Genomic DNA, 19,567 nt, shown 5'->3' on the forward strand with positions numbered 1-19,567 from the left:
ACATGGACGCAAAAATATGCCACACACCTAAAAAATGTTTAAATTTCAATTGACGTTTCAATTTTTTTTAACTATACCTTGCAGACACCCCTGAATTCTAGCCAGTAGCTGAAACAATATAGAAAAATGACAATTCTCTGTAAATCAATAACACAAAGACTGGAGTGGGAAGACAGAGTCAAAAGCAGTGAAAAGCTCCCTGGTCTGTCTGAAGTCAAACAGATTTATTCAATATCTTGAATAAAAATCCAAGACAGATACCCAGGGATCCATGTTTGTAAGGATGGCTGGATTCCAGCCCTTTGAAATAACTCGCCCTTTGTGTGGTTAGGAGAAGCCATTGCATCTTGGTCTGCCAAGAATCCAACTAGCAATTGGATCTGTTGCCTTGGGAGTCAAATACGTATCACGGTGCTTTTAACTCACTTGTAAGAACTCTAAGTCTCCATGGCTTTAAACAACAGACATGGATGGATTGCATTTTTAGAGAGATGGGTGCTTGGATGTTGACTAGCTCAACACTATAGAACACTATAGGGACTTCAACTCCCAGAATTCCTCAGCCAGCGTGAGGGAACAATGACCTTTTTGTGACTTCTGGACTTCGACTCCCAGAATTCCTCAGCCAGCGTGAGGGAACGATGACCCTTTTGTGACTTGTGGACTTCGACTCCCAGAATTCCTCAGCCAGCGTGAGGGAACGATGACCCTTTTGTGACTTGTGGACTTCGACTCCCAGAATTCCTCAGCCAGCGTGAGGGAACGATGACCCTTTTGTGACTTGTGGACTTCGACTCCCAGAATTCCTCAGCCAGCGTGAGGGAACGATGACCCTTTTGTGACTTGTGGACTTCGACTCCCAGAATTCCTCAGCCAGCGTGAGGGAACGATGACCCTTTTGTGACTTGTGGACTTCGACTCCCAGAATTCCTCAGCCAGCGTGAGGGAACGATGACCCTTTTGTGACTTGTGGACTTCGACTCCCAGAATTCCTCAGCCAGCGTGAGGGAACGATGACCCTTTTGTGACTTGTGGACTTCGACTCCCAGAATTCCTCAGCCAGCGTGAGGGAACGATGACCCTTTTTATGACTTGTGGACTTTGACTCCCAGAATTCCTCAGCCAGCATGAAGGAACGATGACCCTTTTGTGACTTGTGGACTTCGACTCCCAGAATTCCTCAGCCAGCGTGAGGGAACGATGACCCCTTTTGTGACTTGTGGACTTCGACTCCCAGAATTCCTCAGCCAGCGTGCCTGGCTGAGGAATTCTGGGAGTCGAAGTCCACAAGTCATAAAAGGGCCAAGTTTGAAGACCCCTGCTATAGAAGGAAGGAGACACAGATAACGCTTGCTGGAATGGTAAAGAAGATCTTCAGGCACTTAAAAGCTGCCCACAGAAAGCAACGAAGGAACTCAGGACTTTGTTAAGAGAGGTCTAACTGAATAGCAGTATATTCTCCATCTTTGCCAACAGAAGGCATCAGAAAGCAAGAAAAAACCCGCTTTGTATACTTGAGAAGTTCTTTCATCTCTCAGTGAGATGAACAATTGTGGTTATCTTCTACACCTGCTAATATCATCAATATTCTGCAAGATCTATAGTAGAAACTCAATATTTCTTTAGTAAATATAAAATGAATATTTATTGTAGATGTTTATGTCTCCTGTGTACCAAAGGAAGCCTCCTGATGAAAGAGAAACTCAAGGAATGCTTTCGAGCAGATATACCCCTCGGCGGTCTGGATTTCCTCTTTCTAATACTGTACATAGGTCTTCTGTGACAATCATATATTAATCTGGAATTATCAAAATCCATATATAAACACATTTGTCTCAAACCTGAAGAACAGAGAAGATGGGCAGCTAGCTCTTTGCCAGCTAGGCCAGGGGTAGGCAACCTTGGCTCTGTTATGACTCGTGGACTTCAACTCCCAGAATTCCTGAGCCAGCCACGCTGAGGGGAAAGGGAGAGGTTTCCAAGCTGAGCCATGCTGGCTCAGGAATTCTGGGAATTGAAATCCTTGAGTCATAAAAGAGCCAAGGTTGCCTACCTCTGGCCTAGGCCGCTTTATGACTCGTGGACTTCAAGTCCCAGAATTCCTGAGCCAGCAACGCTGAGGGGAAAGGGAGAGGTTTCCAAGCTGAGCCAGGCTGGCTCAGGAATTCTGGGAGTTGAAGTCCACGAGTCATAAAAGAGCCAAGGTTGCCTACCCCTGACCTAGACAATTGGTGTGAATTTTCTTTAAGTCTACCAAAGAGTTGAAAGAGTATAAAGCAGTGTTTTTCAAATTTGGTAACTTTAAGAGGTGTGGACTTCAACACCCAGAATTCCCCTGGCTAGCAACTCTTAAAAGTTGCTAAGGTTGAGGAATAACGGTCAAAAGATACAAACTTAGGAATCCAGGTTGGTTCAATCCAGACGGATTTGCACTAGTTATGCGCCTCAAATATAATATAGTGTTGAAATGTTTATTAATTATTTGGCATCTGCCCCTGGCAAGGACTGCAAACCCAGCGTGTAGTTCGATTAAAACAGCTCCTGTAGCAAAACAAGTGAACTAACTGAAGGGTTAAATTCGGTTGCCGCAATAACCTCAGTCACTCCTTCTACAATTCTTGGCTCAAAATACACATGTCCTCCGGGCACGTTTGCGGAAAGGTGAACGTGGGAAACGTTTTGTTATGACAGAGCACCCTCTAATGTCCAACAGTCAAACCAAAGCAACATCCCTCAGGCCTTTTCACCAACCAGTGCAGAAAGACACACTTTATATTATTTTGTACATCAAAGAGTTCTTTAAATAGGGTTTTTTAAATAGGAATTTTCCAGTCTGTAGTGCCGAATCCTTGAATCGGTGTATGGAAAGTTTCCCTTCTACTTGCACAAGGGACCCTCCCCAATGCTAAAACACAAATCCAAAACTATTACAGGTAAGTCCTCGACTTACGAAAGATCATTTAGTGACCCTTCAAAGGTACTGGGGTTCTATCAAACAACCATCAGTTCTCTTCAGCTTACTGTGTTGTATTGCATGTTCTATACCTTACTGTCTATTGTACAATATTCGTTATTGCATAATCAATTCTAGCTGAATGCCAAAATACAGAACAGACTGGTGCAGTGAACTGATGGAAATCTTCGACTCATTTCGAAGCAGGCATTCTGGAAATCACAAGCTTAAGCCATGATACATTAGTACAATCCTCTGAGTTTAGTTCATTTCCAATTCACTATTCTTCGACTAAATTATATTGCGTATGAGCTTATACTAAAACTCTTGAGTTTCAAATTTAATTCTGAAGAAAGCATAAAAGCATGTGGAACTATTAGCATCCTCTATAAAACACCCAGGAGGTTGGCCATTGTATTTATTTATTGGAATGTCTCTGGGTGTCATCAAAAGCGATTGCTGAGACCATTCTGATCATTTTTGGTGCAACTGTTGAGTTTGAACATTTATGGACTGTCAACCAAGACAGGAGATTGACTCAAGAGTTTACCTTCCTGCCCAACAGGCCAACATATTTAGTGAACAGGCAAAGATTTCTCTTTCCCATGCTGTTCTGTACCAGCCTACTACCGGCCCTGCAGATAAGGCAGGGACAACCCCTTTACAAGAAGGCAAGAGGCTGGAACTAAGCCTGCCAAATTTATGGATACAAAAGCAAACAGAACAAGACATGAACCATGAAACAGGAGCTATTCAAGCGGTTGCCTTCAGCAAACCAGCCCTCCCACACATTCCCCTTAAATACAGTTCAGGGCGTGGCTTCTCTCTGCCTCCTTCCGAGGAGCCCCATTGCCTTCCTCTGTTTACTCCTGATTGACTGCCTCCTGCGTCGGGCGTCCTTGAACAGAGCCAGCTGTGGGTCATCTTCATCCACACTGTCAGGCTCACACAGCTGGGTCTCCGTGGTGACCAAGTGGGAGGGGCCTGCCTGAGGGCTCTCATCAGCAAGCTCTCCAACCCCCTCAGCAAGCTCTCCAACACCCCCCTCCTCCTCTGAGTCGTCCGACCCAACTGCCGAACCCACAGGCTGACCCTGAATCACAACACATGCAAGCAATGTTGTGAAGGCATCCACAGCATGCTGCCAAAATTCCAAACAGCTTCCCAATTTTGCAAAAAGCTGCGCGCCCCAGACATCGACTCGCTTTTGACAAGCAACACAGAACCCGAGGCTTGCCATCCAGCTTTGCATTCAAATAAAAACATCCAGAGAAACTGATTAAACCAGGGGTCTTCAAACCTGGCCCTTTTCTGACTTGTGGACTTCAACTCCCAGAATTCCTCAGCCAGTGTGAGGGAACGATGAACCTTTTCTGACTTGTGGACTTCAACTCCCAGAATTCCTCAGCCAGCATGAGGGAACGATGACCCTTTTCTGACTTGTGGACTTCGACTCCCAGAATACCTCAGCCAGTGTGAGGGAACGATGACCCTTTTCTGACTTGTGGACTTCAACTCCCAGAATTCCTCAGCCAGCGTGAGGGAACGATGACCCTTTTCTGACTTGGGGACTTCGACTCCCAGAATTCCTCAAGCCAGTGTGAGGGAACAATGACCCTTTTATGACTTGTGGACCTCAACTCCCAGAATTCCTCAGCCAGGCACGCTGGCTGAGGAATTCTGGGAGTTGAGGTCTACAAGTCATAAAAGGGCCAAGTTTGAAGACTCCTGGATTAAACCCTTCTAACGAGAAAATGTTAACAGCTGGACTTACTGTGAGACATCTGTTACAGTAGGCAGAAGAGCCTCTTCAGCTGTCAGATCCACCTCCTCAGTGAAACTGCTGGCTCTCGACATCCCACCACTGTTGCCTTCCAGATGTTTCTTGACTGAATTGAGAAGGTGGGGATGGGAAAGGGAATGTACATTAATCTGGCCAACGAGGCCTAATTCCTCAACATGTCCTCTTCGACTGTATATAAACAAGCGACTGTATATAACTGGGACCAATCTCCACACTTCCTTGCACTGCTGATGTTACCTCGGCAGGTGATGAAATGTCTGCAAGCCAACAACCAAGCTCAGAGAGCACCAAGGACTCCACACTTCACCTTTTGAGCTACAGTTATCTTCTTCTGTCGCTACCTTTCCCCCCCCCATCTCAGTCCTCAGTGACTGAGGCATTTGTTTTAAAATCAGTTCAACAGTTGGGCAAGAATTTCCTTTTGGGAGCTCTAATGCGGAGTTTATCAGCTGAAGCTTTAGGAACCAAAAGGTTGGTACAGGTAGTCCTTGATTAACATAGTTAAGTGATAGATAAATAGATAGATAGATAGATAGATAGATAGATAGATAGATAGATAGATAGATAGATAGACAGACAGTCAGACAGACAGACAGACAGACACAGACAGACAGACAGACAGACAGACAGACAGACATTTACATAGATGGATGGATGGATACATAGATAGATAGACAGACACAGAGACAGACATGGATAGATAGAAAGATAGATAAATAGATAAATAAGAGATGTAGATAGAAAGATAGATAATACAAATGATGGATAGATAGATAGATAGATAGATAGATAGATAGATAGATAGATAGACAGACAGACAGACAGACAGACAGACAGACAGACAGACAGACAGACACAGACAGACAGACAGACAGACAGACAGACATTTACATAGATGGATGGATACATAGATAGACAGACACAGAGACAGACATGGATAGATAGAAAGATAGATAAATAGATAAATAAGAGATGTAGATAGAAAGATAGATAATACAAATGATGGATGGATAGATAGATAGATAGATAGATAGATAGATAGATAGATAGATAGATAGATAGATAGATAGATAATGATAAGATGGATGTATGGATGATGGATGATAGACAGACAGACATAGATAACAGATGTAGATGATAGATAATAGAAATATAGATGATACAGACAGACAGACAGAATTGTATTAGTGAAATATAACAACCAGAAGTTGTCTAAATACAATCAAAAATATTTGCTAATATAATCAGAAAAGAATACAGAGAATAATAGTCAAGTAAGTGACATCTGAAGAAATAAAAGATATATCCATAAACTGTCAATATGCAATTAACTCAGTCTTTTAACGAATTACTAAAGTTTAGTCTATTCCCTCAACTTATCAATTTTAATATATGATATCAATATAATGGCATTTGCACAGTATATTTAGATTCTTAATATTCTGTTGTTTGGATGCCTTAAAGTATTGAATACAGATAAAGGAAAGAAAAGAGGTGGATATTCTATCAATGGATAAATATATTTTTACTAAGCTAAGGCCTGCACCCCTGAGATTTATAGGCTTGCTTAAAACGACTCGCACATTCACAGTGGGAGGTTTTTTTTCTCCCCCCAACCTACCTGATTGCTTGAACATCCGTGTAAGACCTAATGGAGGAAGAAGGATGCAATGTGTTCAAAAAAAAGAAAAAAAAAAGCTCCTGGGAAAAAAAAAGCTGTTTCTAAATTGATCCTAGGTGGGAAGATTATCCCCTTGTTCTAAAAAACAATCCCAGCTATAACAAGGCGAGCAATCTCTGTGAGAATTTTCAAAGTGTCCTTCGCTTGGGGAAAAAAAATAAGCACTTTTATCAGGAAAGTTCAAGATTTCCACCACCAGTTACTGGTATATTTTTTTTGCAGTAGGTAGATCTCTCTCTCTCTCTCTCTCTCTCTCTCTCTCTCTCTCTCTCTCTCTCTCTCTCTCTCTCTCTCTCTCTCTCTCTCTCTCTCTCTCTCTCAATATGTGTGTGTTTGTGTTTGTGTGTGTGTGTGTGTGTGTGTTCTATTGTGTACAACCTGCCACAACCAGCCCAGGATGGATGAGTCACAGTCTCCAATTCCATTACCCACTTTCTATCTTGATTAATACGAAAGGAATGCACAAGTCACTTTGCTACCTTCTTTGGTAAATGTAAATTATACGCCATCCCAAGTCTGGAACATCATTTCCAGACTGAGAATTAGCCAAAGGTCAGAAACAGCCGCAGAATGAGCAGCCCCTTCCCTTGCCCAGGACAGCCCAGACCTGGTGAACTATTACAATTTTCTAGGATGCCTGATGGTGAACATCCGGCGAAGCAAAGATCCTCCGGTTGAAAGAGAAGATGCTCAGCTGATCCGCTTAAACAGGACACGTGAGGTGGGAGAGGGGTCCGTGTGTCTGGGGACCACAGAGGCTCGGTGGGAAAGTGAAGGACACGTGGACAGGAACTGCCGTGGCTGTTCTCTTTTGTGTCTTCCTTTTTCCCCCATCACTCGTGCATCTGAGACTTCAAAAGTTGACCCCATGCAGACAGAAAAGTAGCCAGCTTTTATTAGCTGTCCAAAGAGGGTTGTACCAACGCACAAGCCTTTTTTGGACTGGGGGAAATAGGCTTAAGCTGTGGAGAACTTGGACATTTTCTCCAGGGAAAGAATCCTGCTTTTGAAGCTTCAACTTGATGTCCTCTTTCAAAGAAGGGAACATTTTGCCAAGAGTTGTCTTTCATGTCCTAATTCTGAGTTGTCGAGAGATGAAGATTTAACGGATGAGGCAACGGGAGACCTGTGGGTGAATGAAATTTCTGCAGGCAAACAACCAAGCTCAGAGAGCGCCAAGGATTCCAAAATAAACGGAGGCATTTCAGAATTGTTTTTCACTTTTCTTTTTCTCGGTCGTATCTCAACCGCAGGGAAATGAGGAAAGGCTGTCTAACTCCATACAAAGCTGTTAAGTGATCGTCGGGATGCAATTTCACAAAAGCTGACTCCATACTGAAATCCCACAGAGAAACCCAGTTTCATTTCAGCTGGAAACATCGGCTACTCCACAAACTATAAAACAACTGTGTAAGGAATTCCACAAAGCTGAAATGTCTGCCCCCTAACCCCCACCCCACCCCGGCTAATGAAACAGTAGGAATGCTTCAATATTCTTTTTTATGTTGCGGGCCCCTAAAGATCGTAAGTATGGTGACTTGTTCAGGGTTTAAAAGAACAGTCTACACAAAGAAAACTACATAATATTGGGGAGACTAAAACTCACATGAACTGTGACATGCTTGTGATTCAACAAAGATGATCGGGGGACTGGAGGCTAAAACATATAAGGAACGGTTTCTGGAATTGGGTATGTCTAGTTTAATGAAGAGAAGGACCAGGGGTGACAGGATAGCAGTCTTCCAATATCTCAGGGGCTGCCCCAAAGAAGAGGCAGTCAAGCTATTCTCCAAAGCGCCTGAAAGCAGGACAAGAAGCAACGGATGGAAACTAGTCAAGGAGAGAAGCAACCTGGAACTAAGGAGAAACTTCCTGACAGTGAGAACAATTAACCAGTGGAACTACCCGCCTCCAGAAGCAGCGAATGCTCCAACACTGGAAGTTTTTAAGAAGAGACTGGACAGCCATTTGTCTGAAATGGTATAGGGTTTCCTGCCTGAGCAGGGGGTTGGACTAGATTTATTTATTTATTTATTTTAATCCCATTTATATCCCGCCCTTCTCCGAAGACTCAGGGCGGCTTACAATCTAAAGCACAATGTGCTTAGCAGTAGCCTTCATTCTATGTATATGCCTGCTTATTAGGGCTTTCACACACACCCCCCCCAAGCGGCATTATTACAAAGTCAGCTTAATTGCCCCCAACAATCTGGGTCCTCATTTTACCTACCTGGGAAGGGTGGAAGGCTGAGTCAACCTTGAGCCTGGTGGGACTCGAACCTGCACTAATTGCAGGCAGCTGGTGTTACTGAAGGAGGCATCGGCCCACTGCTCCACCAAGGCTCTTATTAGATGACCTCCGAGGTCCCTTCCAACTTTATTATTATTCAATTGGGAAAACACTTTGGGGTATGCAAAAGTATGCCACACCCAGGGTGGTCCATAAGATATGGTCCAAATAATTAAAATGATGAGCGTGACGGTGTCACTGAAGGGTCTCCCCCTTTTGCTTAATGTGCAAACACATCCACACGTCAGGATATTTCCGGCAGTATTAAATCTCCCATTCCTTAGAGCAGCTGTGTATCTTCTGAATCCAGCAAGTAGCAACGAAAAAAGTACCAAGCCAAAAAAGGGACAACCAATAAGTTTACCTCCAGGCTCCTCAAGGACGAAACGCAACTCCTTCTTGTCTTCTTGATCTTCAGTGAAGTCGTAACTAATCTGAGGAACGGGGATTGCGGCTGCGTCTCCTGGATTTATAGACGTTGAGCCGTTATCCCGCCCTGCTTTTCCTTTCCTCTTGTATCTTTTACTCTGAAACAGAACAGAACACTCAACATTTTATCATCCGCCACGTACGGGACAAAATCACGCCGACTGCAGAATTTTGAAAACGTTACATTACAGAGTCAAAAGCCAAGGCCCAAATCCCTTGTGATTTCTTCAAATGCCTGCTATTCAAATAAGATTCAGTCTTCGCTTTTGGAAACTGCTCTGCAAAATTACGTACACAGAGCTCACACAAGGCAGTCCTCGACGTACGGCCACACGTGCCCGCAAATTTTCCGTCGCTAAGCGAGACAGCTGTGAGCTGACTTCTGCCGCTTTTCATTACTTTCCTTGCCATGTTATTAAGCGAGTCACTGCAGCTGTTAGCGACAGGATTGTTAAATGACTCTGGCTTCCCCATCGACAAATGACCGTGGGCCACCGCAACGGTCATAAATACACGCCTGAATTCAGCGTCTGAATTTTGATCACATGACCGGGGGGGGGGATGCTGCAACGGTCGTAAGTGTGAAAAACGGCCATAAGTCACTGTTTTTCTGACCTGTTTTCTGAGATTTGGGCTGGGGGGTGCTGCTGTTTTCTTTGGGATCTGAGCTGAGGTAACGTAGATCTTCCAGGTGGCCAGGCAGCCCTGAGGTTTCTCGGCCGCGTAGCTCCTCCACAAAGCCTGCGGGGATGTAAAAAAAGAGGCCTTTGCGATTGCGTAGCAAGCTCAGGGATTCATTTTCACTCCTTTATTTTCATTTTCCAACCTGATACTGCAACGGTTTCTCCTTCTCTCACCCCTGCTGCCACAGCGGCCGCAGATGGAAATGGCCGCTTCAAGCTCAACTTCGCTGCTGTTTCTCTTGCATTCCCTTCTTGCCGTTCGGTTCATTTCCCCCCCCCAATTTTACGATTCCGTATTTACCTGAATTAGAGAGGCCGCTGCAGGAATCTGTCTGTTGAAATGTTTCTGGCGCTGTTTCTGTTGGACTTTAAGGGCAAATCCTGATCCCAGGATCCCCTGAGAAGCAAAGAAAAGGAATTTTCAAAAACCTTTTAAGCATTGACAGGCTCTTTTCGGGTGTTCCTTTATCATTATTGGTTACTTTTCTCTTGGTTTACTCAAGCGTTTTTTAAAAAAAAGTATGCACAAGGCCGTGAGATGCTTTGACGTTATGCAACTGGCAAACAGTATAAATAAAGAAATGAACAAGTCTTTTATCCGAAATGCCTAAAAAGGAGCAGAGCTTTGTTTGAACATTTGTGGCCACCATCCCTGGTGTCAGGACCCACCCCAATCCACCTCTTAGGAAAACAAAAACTCTTGGAGTCAGTTCTAGTCCAAAAGGAATCTTTACTAGGACATGTTTGGTTGTGAAAATACAAGACAGGACCTGGTATTGTTTTACAGACTGAAACTTTATAAAGAGTTCCCGGTTCAACCCCCCTTCCCTCAACCCCATTTGGTCAGCCCCCCATCATTTTACTTCGTGTCATCCCTTTCGTGGGAAAAAGGGAACTTCGAATCTTTATGGTTATTGCCTTCTTCCTTTACAGATTCAAATGGAGACATAGGCCAGATGCCTCCTTCCCTAACACTCCCCTTTGTTCCCCCAGTTCAAAAGGTTTCCCTTGGTCTTTGAAATAACCTAAGGCAGGCTGAATCCACATGCGCTCCTCCTTTCTCGGGAGATGGCAGAATCCAGGGGGGGGATAATGTTTTAAACATACATTTATGAATGTGATATAAATGGATTCTGATACCTAGTCTGAATCATCCTGCATAAGCCAATACTTTGTGCAGAAGAACGTTCTTCAAAATCAGAAAGTGTTGCATCGTATTTCCACTCAGGGAACATAGAATAACAGAGTTGGGAGGGACCTTGGAGGTCTTCTAGTCCAGGTATGTCAAACTGCTGGCTCGAGGGCTGGACGCATCATCCTGAAACCGCGCCCACCCCATTGCCGGCAATGGGGAAAAAGTCGCAATACATTACGCGACGTCATGTGATGTCGCGACTTTGACATACCTGTTCCAGTCCAACCCCCTGCTCAAGCAGGAGACCACATACCATTCTGGACAAACAGTTTAATGGTAGCGTCGCTCCACAGCATTATCTTTATTTACAAGAATGACTGCCACATGGAAGGCTGGCTCTCACATTAGGAAAAAGAAAGGTGTGTGACAGCAGATTGGAACTGTGGTTGGAATGTGTTGATCAGTGCAACAGAAGTGTGATAGCAGCCTTCCAGTATCTCAGGGGCTGCCCCAAAGAAGAGAGAGTCAAGCTGTTCTCCAAAGCCCCTGAAGTCAGGTCAAGAAGCAACAGATGGAAACCAATCAAGGAGAGAAGCAACCTGGAACTAAGGAGAAACTTCCTGACAGTTAGAACAATTAACCAGTAGGAAAACCTGCCTCCAGAAGTTGTGAATGCTCCAACACTGAAGTTTTTAAGAAGACACCGGACAGCCATTTGTCTGAAATGGTTTAGAGTTTCCTGCCTGAGCAAGAGGTTGGACTAGATGACCTCCAAGATCCCTCCCAATTCTTCTTCTTCTTCTTCTTCTTCTTCTTCTTCTTCTTCTTCTTCTTCTTCTTCTTCTTCTTCTTATTATTATTATTATTATTATTATTATTATTATTATTATTAATTATTATTATTATTATTATTCTAAAGCAGCACTATCACATCACGTGATCTTGAAACTACTCCTTTGTTGAGGCAACCTGGGACCACCTCGGCTTGCTTAGCAGCTGCAGCACACGGCTGGCTCTTACTTAATACTCATATACTCACCGCAGGCAGAGCAAAGAAGGAGATTGCAAACACGGAGAAACAGGAGGCGATTGTCTTGCCAATCCATGTCTGGGGCACTTTATCTCCGTAGCCAATAGTGGTCACCGTCACCTACACAGTAGAGAAGAAGAAAAGAGTAGAATTTGCCTGGAATATAAAGGCCTTAGGATTTGGTTTCCGATGGCTGCTAACGGCTGCCAAACGTGGACCTGATAGAATCATCCTTATGTGATGGAATCTTAATTCCGATTGCAAAGTTTTCGGGTCTAAGTGTCGAACTGAATGATTTTTGGAAATATTTCACCTTCATCCACTGCTGACATGACAGAGTATTTACTATGGGCTGCTGCTTTACTTTTCAATTTTAAAATGATCGACTGCTGGCTTTTCATTTAGGGAGAGCGATTTCTCAGGACGGGACACTGCAGCTATTCGGTTCCAAAGTGAAAATATACTGGCCACCTTGTGCCAGAGAACTCTCAGCTGAGCGAAGGAATCAGAATCACTGGGGGGAAGGGACCTTGGAATCCAATTTCTAGCCTGATTCCTTAATCACTAAATTAAACTGGCTCTCATCTTTGTAAAACCTCCCTCTTTAATCCAGTTTCCAGGGACCACACAGCTGCCACATCTCCTTTGAGACTCTGATGCAAGTAGCATCTTCTTAGCGCAGGGGTAGGCAACCTTGGCTCTTTTATGACTCGTGGACTTCAGCTCCCAGAATTCCTGGGCCAGCATGGAGTCATGAAGGGTGCATAATTCCCCCATGCTGGCTCAGGAATTCTGGGAGTTGAAGTCCACGAGTCGTGAAGGGGCCATAATTCCCCCATGCTGGCTCAGGAATTCTGGGAGTTGAAGTCCACGAGTCATGAAGGGGCCATAATTCCCCCATGCTGGCTCAGGAATTCTGGGAGTTGAAGTCCACAAGTCGTGAAGGTGCCATAATTCCCCCATGCTGGCTCAGGAATTCTGGGAGTTGAAGTCCACGAGCCGTGAAGGGGCCATAGTTCCCCCATGCTGGCTCAGGAATTCTGGGAGTTGAAGTCCACGAGTCGTGAAGGGTCCATAATTCCCCCATGCTGGCTCAGGAATTCTGGGAGTTGAAGTCCACGAGTCATGAAGGGGCCATAATTCCCCCATGCTGGCTCAGGAATTCTGGGAGTTGAAGTCCACAAGTCGTGAAGGGGCCATAATTCCCCCATGCTGGCTCAGGAATTCTGGGAGTTGAAGTCCACGAGTCGTGAAGGGGCCATAATTCCCCCATGCTGGCTCAGGAATTTTGGGAGTTGAAGTCCACGAGTCATAAAAGAGCCAACTTGCCTATCCCTGTCCTAGGGTATCCAAAGAATAGGACTTACCACTCCCCACCAGAGCGCATCAGCATAGCTGGAGAATCCAGTTTGCCCCTCTTCATCCACTGCATCTTTCTCAGCAAGGTAGACAAAATAGGAGGAGAAGATTAGGCCCAAGAAGCCGATGTACAGGGTGGTTATGAGTTCCTAAGAAAAACAACAATGAATTGCTTAGAGCTTGCAAGCTTGGACCTAACAGCAGTAGCGGCAAGCGCTTACGAGTTACGTACCGCTTCACAGGGCGTATGGCCCCCAACAATCTGGAAGGGCGGAAGGCTGAGTCCACCTTGAGCCGGTCAGGATCGAACTGCTGGCAGTTGGCAGAGTTTGCCTCCAATGTTGCATTCTAACCACTGCGGCCACCACGGCTTAGATAGCAATAGCAACAGCACTTATATACCGCTTCACAGTGCTTTACAGCCCTCTCTAAGCCGTTTTACAGAGTCGGCGTGTTGCCCTCAACAATCTGGGTCCTCATTTTACCGACCTCGGAAGGATGGAAGGCTGAGCCGACCTTGAGCCGGTCAGGATCGATATAGATACATAGATACATAGATAGAGAGATATATAGAGATATATTCTGCTCACATACGGTACCTGGCGATGTATGAAAACCACAGAGCCCAAGAGTCTCCACGTCCCACCTTGTCGGTCTACATGAAGCATGCGAAGGATCTGGAGAAACCGGATCCCCCTTAAAAGAAACGTCGGGAGAGAAAACGGAGAGTGAGAATGGAGAGCAGCGTTCTTTTAGGCGTCAAAGTCTGGAATGAGGAGTGATCGGAGAGACTGGCACTTGTGCTTATACATTTTATTATTTATTTTATTTTAATTCCATTTATATCCCGCCCTTCTCCGAAGACTCAGGGCGGCTTACAAGCTTAGCAGTAGCCTTCATTCTATGTATATGCCTGCTTATTAGGGCTTTCACACACACACACCCCAAGCGGCATTATTACAAAGTCAGCTTAATTGCCCCCAACAATCTGGGTCCTCATTTTACCTACCTGGGAAGGATGGAAGGCTGAGTCAACCTTGAGCCTGGTGGGACTCGAACCTGCACTAATGGCAGGCAGCTGGTGTTACTTAAGGAGGCATTAGCCCACGGCTCCACCAAGGCTCTTACATGCCCATCACATTATTCTCTCTCTTTTTTTAAGGTATGCTACAACTTGATGCAAAATAATGTAATAATGCCGCTTGGGGTGTGTGTGTGTGAAAGCCCTAACAAGCAGGCATATACATAGAATGAAGGCTACTGCTAAGCTTGTAAGCCGCCCTGAGTCTTCAGAGAAGGGCGGGATATAAATGGAATTAAAATAAAATAAATAAAATAAATAAATAAAATACAGAACAGGAGTCAAAAATAGTAAGCCAAAGAAATTAAGGCCTGAGGTTAGAAATACAATTAAATCCAGTTTACCTATCACATATCTCTCTGCAAACCAACCTTGTTCCTCTTGTTCTATACACCTCTTACAGCACCTGAAGGCAGGAGAAGAAGCAACGGATGGAAACTAATCAACCTAGAACTAAGGGGAAACTTCCTGACAGGGAGAACAATTAACCAGTGGAACTCCTTGCCTCCAGAAGCGGTGAACGCTCCAACACTGGAGGTTTTTAAGAAGAGATTGGACAACCAAGGAAACAACATTTTTAGAGTCCGAACAGATAGGTTTATTGCAAGGAAAAAATAATGCAAGGTTACAGAAACCTGGGAGATGAATCAGTATTATCTTATCTCTTCTTCGTATATAAAGACATTAAGTAGGGCTTTTTAATTGCTGTTGATCTTCTTTCTATCTAACAGTGTCTCAGAGGGCTATGAATAGCTCATCACTTATCTGTCATTCCAAGGCACCAGAAATCTGTTCTTTGATTGTTTTACATACATAAAAAAAAATCACAACAATTATGGTGGTGGCAATAAAAATATGTGCATATAGGCAGGATGCAAAGTTGAAAACCAGGATATTTTTAAATAATTGACCAAAACTGTTTTACATACCTTATTGCAGAGGTAGCAAACACCTGGCCATTCGATCCCACACTCAGAACAATAATTGACGCAATCACAACTATGAGATCTGTTGATAAAGCATATGAACTATTTCAATATCTGCTCGACACTATTTATGAAAAGAAGCCGTCTGCAAAACAGACCTTGATACTATGTAAGGCTATTTTCTTATACGAGTTTTAAATTAGCCATCCCAGCTTAGAGATACTACCTCAACTAGTCCTGTGCAGTATTTTATTATTTATTGCATTGCCAGAACACGGCCTTCACAAATGCATCTGACTTTATGATTGTCTGTACATCTTGGAAAGAAAGCAATAGCATTAAACATGAATAATCTCCGTATTGCACAAGGGGGGAAGAATTGATAGAAGAAAACTTTCTTAGGCCTTCTGGAAAATTCTTAATGATAGATAGAGATGAAGCAAGACTAGAAGACCTCCAAGGTCCCTTCCAGCTCTGCTCTATTCCATTCCATTCCATTCCATTCTATTCTATTTTCCTATATTCTATTCTATTCTATTCTATTCTATTCTATTCTATTCTATTCTATTCTATTCTATTCTATTCTATTTCTATTCTATTCCATTCTATTCTATTTTCCTATATTCTATTCTATTCTATTCTATTCTATTCTATTCTATTCTATTCTATTCTATTCTATTCTATTCTATTTCTATTCTATTCCATTCTATTCTATTTTCCTATATTCTATTCTATTCTATTCTATTCTATTCTATTCTATTCTATTCTATTCTATTCCATTCTAATTCTAATTCTATTCTACTCTATTCTGTTCTATTCTGTTCTACTCTGTTTTACTCTACTCTCTCCAAGGTCCCATTCTATTCTATTCAATTCAATTCAATTCAATTCCATTCCATTCCATTCCATTGTATTCTATTTTCCTATATTCTATTCTATTCTATTCTATTCTATTCTATTCTATTCTATTCTATTCTATTCTATTCTATTCTATTCCATTCCATTCCATTCCATTCTAATTCTAATTCTAATTCTAATTCTAATTCTACTCTATTCTGTTCTATTCTGTTCTACTCTGTTTTACTCTACTCTCTCCAAGGTCCCATTCTATTCTATTCCATTCCATTCCATTCCATTCCATTGTATTCTATTTTCCTATATTCTATTCTATTCTATTCTATTCTATTCTATTCTATTCTATTCTATTCTATTCTATTCTATTCTATTCTATTCTATTCTATTCTATTCCATTCCATTCTATTCCATTTTCCTATATTCTATTCTATTCTATTCTATTCTATTCTATTCTATTCTATTCTATTCTATTCTATTCTATTCTATTCCATTCTAATTCTAATTCTAATTCTATTCTACTCTATTCTGTTCTACTCTGTTTTACTCTACTCTCTCCAGGGTCCTATTCTATTCTATTCTATTCTATTCTATTCTATTCTATTCTATTCTATTCTATTCTATTCTATTCTATTCTATTCTATTCTATTCCATTCCATTCCATTCCATTGCATTCCATTGTATTCTATTTTCCTATATTCTATTCTATTCTATTCTATTCTATTCTATTCTATTCTATTCTATTCTATTCTATTCTATTCTATTCTATTCTATTCTATTCTATTCTATTCTATTTCTAATTCTAATTCTAATTCTAATTCTAATTCTAATTCTATTCTACTCTATTCTGTTCTATTCTGTTCTACTCTGTTTTACTCTATTCTCTCCAAGGTCCCATTCTATTCCATTCCATTCCATTCCATTCCATTCCATTCCATTCCATTCCATTCCATTCCATTCCATTCCATTCCATTCTATTCTATTCTACTCTACCCTACCCTACCCTACCCTACCCTACTCTCTCCAAGGTCCCATTCCATTCCATTCCATTCCATCCCTCATTTTTTAATGTCTTTGCAGTTCTTGATGCACTAGATCTGTGATTCCCAACCTCAACAATTTTTAAAACGCCTAGACTTCAACTTCCAGAATTTCCCAGCCAGCATTTGTGGACTTCAATTCCCAGAATTCCCTTGCTGACATTTGTGGTCTTCAACACCCTGAATTCCCAATGGCTAAGGGATTCTGGGAGCTGAAGTCCACACATCTTTCTGTTGCTGAGGTTAAGAAACTCTGCCTTAGACAACTGGAAAGTTATTTCCAAATAAAGCTGACCTATTATCGATATCGGTTTCCTGGCAAAACGGATTCGTCCTTTGATGCCAACATATTTGCTTCTGCAACCTGCAGACCAGAGCCTCACCATGTATTCGGCACCAAAAAAGACCACCAAGACAATTTCCTAAAATCAGAAACAATGGTGTTTATTTTTAAACATTCTTTTAAAATATGCGTTTACATCCACCAGGCAGAAAGCATTTTATATTTTAAAAAGTGGTACAATGCCAGGGGCATCCCCTTTCCTCCTTCCCAGCCCCAAGACATCCACACCTGTTCTTGGCACTTTGGGGGACACACCTGTCTCCCAACAATTCCTAGAGCCATCCTGAGAAAACAGTGGATGTTTCAGAAGCCCTGGAAGGGGGGGGGGTGTTTCCCACCAAGAAGTATTGCATTGAATAGGAACATTTAGCACATGGCGATACTTGATGCGTTTCTTTTTCCTCTCTGCTTATTAATTACGTAATGAGAAAAGCGTGTAATTGCATTGTTCTTCTGAGGTGATCCAGCGTGCCATCACGGAGCTGTTAAAATCAGGATGTGACTTGGCCAAGGGGCAGAATCAAGATTGCTTTGTGCGAATAATCAATATATTTTGCTCGAATGACATTTCTTTGATGTCTTAGTTACAATATTTGAGACTGTGATTCAAAGACATTACAAATTATAATGGATGGTTGAAAGTGAAAATCAGCTTACCAACTGTAAATATAAAAATTCATAAAAGTAATTATTACTATATTGTTCTTCTGAGGCTATCCAGTGGGCCATCATTAAGGTGTTAAAATCAGAACGTGACTTGGCCAAGGGCAGGAGTAGGCAACCTGGGCTCTTTTATGACTGGTGGACTTCAACTCCCAGAATTCCTGAGCCAGCCTGGCTCAGCATGGAAACCTCTCCCTTTCCCCTCAGCATGGCTGGCTCAGGAATTCTGGGAGTTGAAGTCCACCAGTCATAAATGAGCCAAGGTTGCCTACCCCTGGCCAAGGGGGATAATCAAGATGCTGCCTTTTGTCGTATTTCAAACAAATCAACACTGACCAGTATCCGATTTCCCAAACTTTACAAATTAGGAGTTGGAGGAGGAGGTGGTGGTAGTGATAGAGGAGGAGGAGGAGGAGGAGGAGGAGATTGGTAAGGATGTAAATAAACTGGATTCTTTGAATAGCAAATAAGCTGTGGGATTCACTGACATTTTCTCCAGTACCACAGCATGTCAAAATAGCAGTTTGTGGTACATAATAAATAAATCTGGCCTTTTCATTGTTTCACTTTTTCACAGAAAGGTCCCAGCTTGTCTGCACTGTATGCAATTTATCTAATATTTCAAAGCAGATCACTTACCATCCAAAAAAGCGTTCCGGTGGCAAATTCTGCGTAATGTTCTATAGTAGACAGAACGCTGAAAATTAAACAAACCAGCACCAGCAGAAATCTACAAATTAAAAAAAAGAGAATGACCAAAAAGTTGTTATTCACTTAAAATTATACCTAGCTTTCTCCTCTTTTAAGCAATACGCTCACTGAGACATTTATTTACTCAACCCTTACCAACCAACAGTCCAAACTTCCCCTCATTTGTGGCGCTGATGAACTTATCAAGTATGGTAATGAAACGTTTGCCATTCCGAAACCGAGCCGAAAAGATTTTCACAACACAACGTGCCAACCCTGAGCTGTGTGTACTTTCTAGTCTGGGGGCAGCTTTAAGATGGGTGGCCTTCAACTGCCAGAATCCCCCAGCTAGGAGTCGAAGGCCACCATCTTAAAGATGCCAAAGCTGAGAAATACGGTGACCACAATTAAGCCCAGAATTTCCATTGCTAAACGACTGTTGTTAAATGGGTTCTGTCCCAATTTTATGACCATTCCTGCTGCAGTTGTGAATCCCCTCAGTTGTTAAGTTAGTAACCCCGTTGTTAAGTGAATCTGGCTTCCCCCATTGACTCTGCTTGTGAGAAGGTCGCAAAAGGGGATCACGAGACCCCAGGACGTTGGAACCG

At 42.7% G+C, this 19,567-nt stretch overlaps 1 protein-coding gene across 1 annotated transcript in view; it reads right to left on the reverse strand.

Annotated features, from left to right (window-relative positions):
- LOC310642720 (potassium voltage-gated channel subfamily KQT member 1-like) overlaps nucleotides 1–19,567 on the reverse strand; it is a gene marked incomplete at its 3' end in the record, with an annotated part of 165,453 nt that overhangs the window by 130,771 nt on the left and 15,115 nt on the right. Inside the window, exons 3-12 of the mRNA XM_083366607.1 lie at nucleotides 18,909–18,999; nucleotides 17,559–17,685; nucleotides 15,375–15,453; nucleotides 13,964–14,060; nucleotides 13,373–13,513; nucleotides 12,015–12,125; nucleotides 10,142–10,237; nucleotides 9,773–9,898; nucleotides 9,093–9,255; nucleotides 4,728–4,842 (exon numbers count right to left, since the gene is read on the reverse strand). Of these exons, the coding sequence (XP_083222733.1) occupies nucleotides 4,728–4,842; nucleotides 9,093–9,255; nucleotides 9,773–9,898; nucleotides 10,142–10,237; nucleotides 12,015–12,125; nucleotides 13,373–13,513; nucleotides 13,964–14,060; nucleotides 15,375–15,453; nucleotides 17,559–17,685; nucleotides 18,909–18,999 (1,146 nt within the window). The remainder of the gene's footprint in view (nucleotides 1–4,727; nucleotides 4,843–9,092; nucleotides 9,256–9,772; nucleotides 9,899–10,141; nucleotides 10,238–12,014; nucleotides 12,126–13,372; nucleotides 13,514–13,963; nucleotides 14,061–15,374; nucleotides 15,454–17,558; nucleotides 17,686–18,908; nucleotides 19,000–19,567) is intronic.

The sequence above is a fragment of the Vipera ursinii genome, assembly GCF_947247035.1.
Source record: "Vipera ursinii genome assembly, chromosome: 6".
NCBI lineage: Eukaryota > Metazoa > Chordata > Lepidosauria > Squamata > Viperidae > Vipera > Vipera ursinii.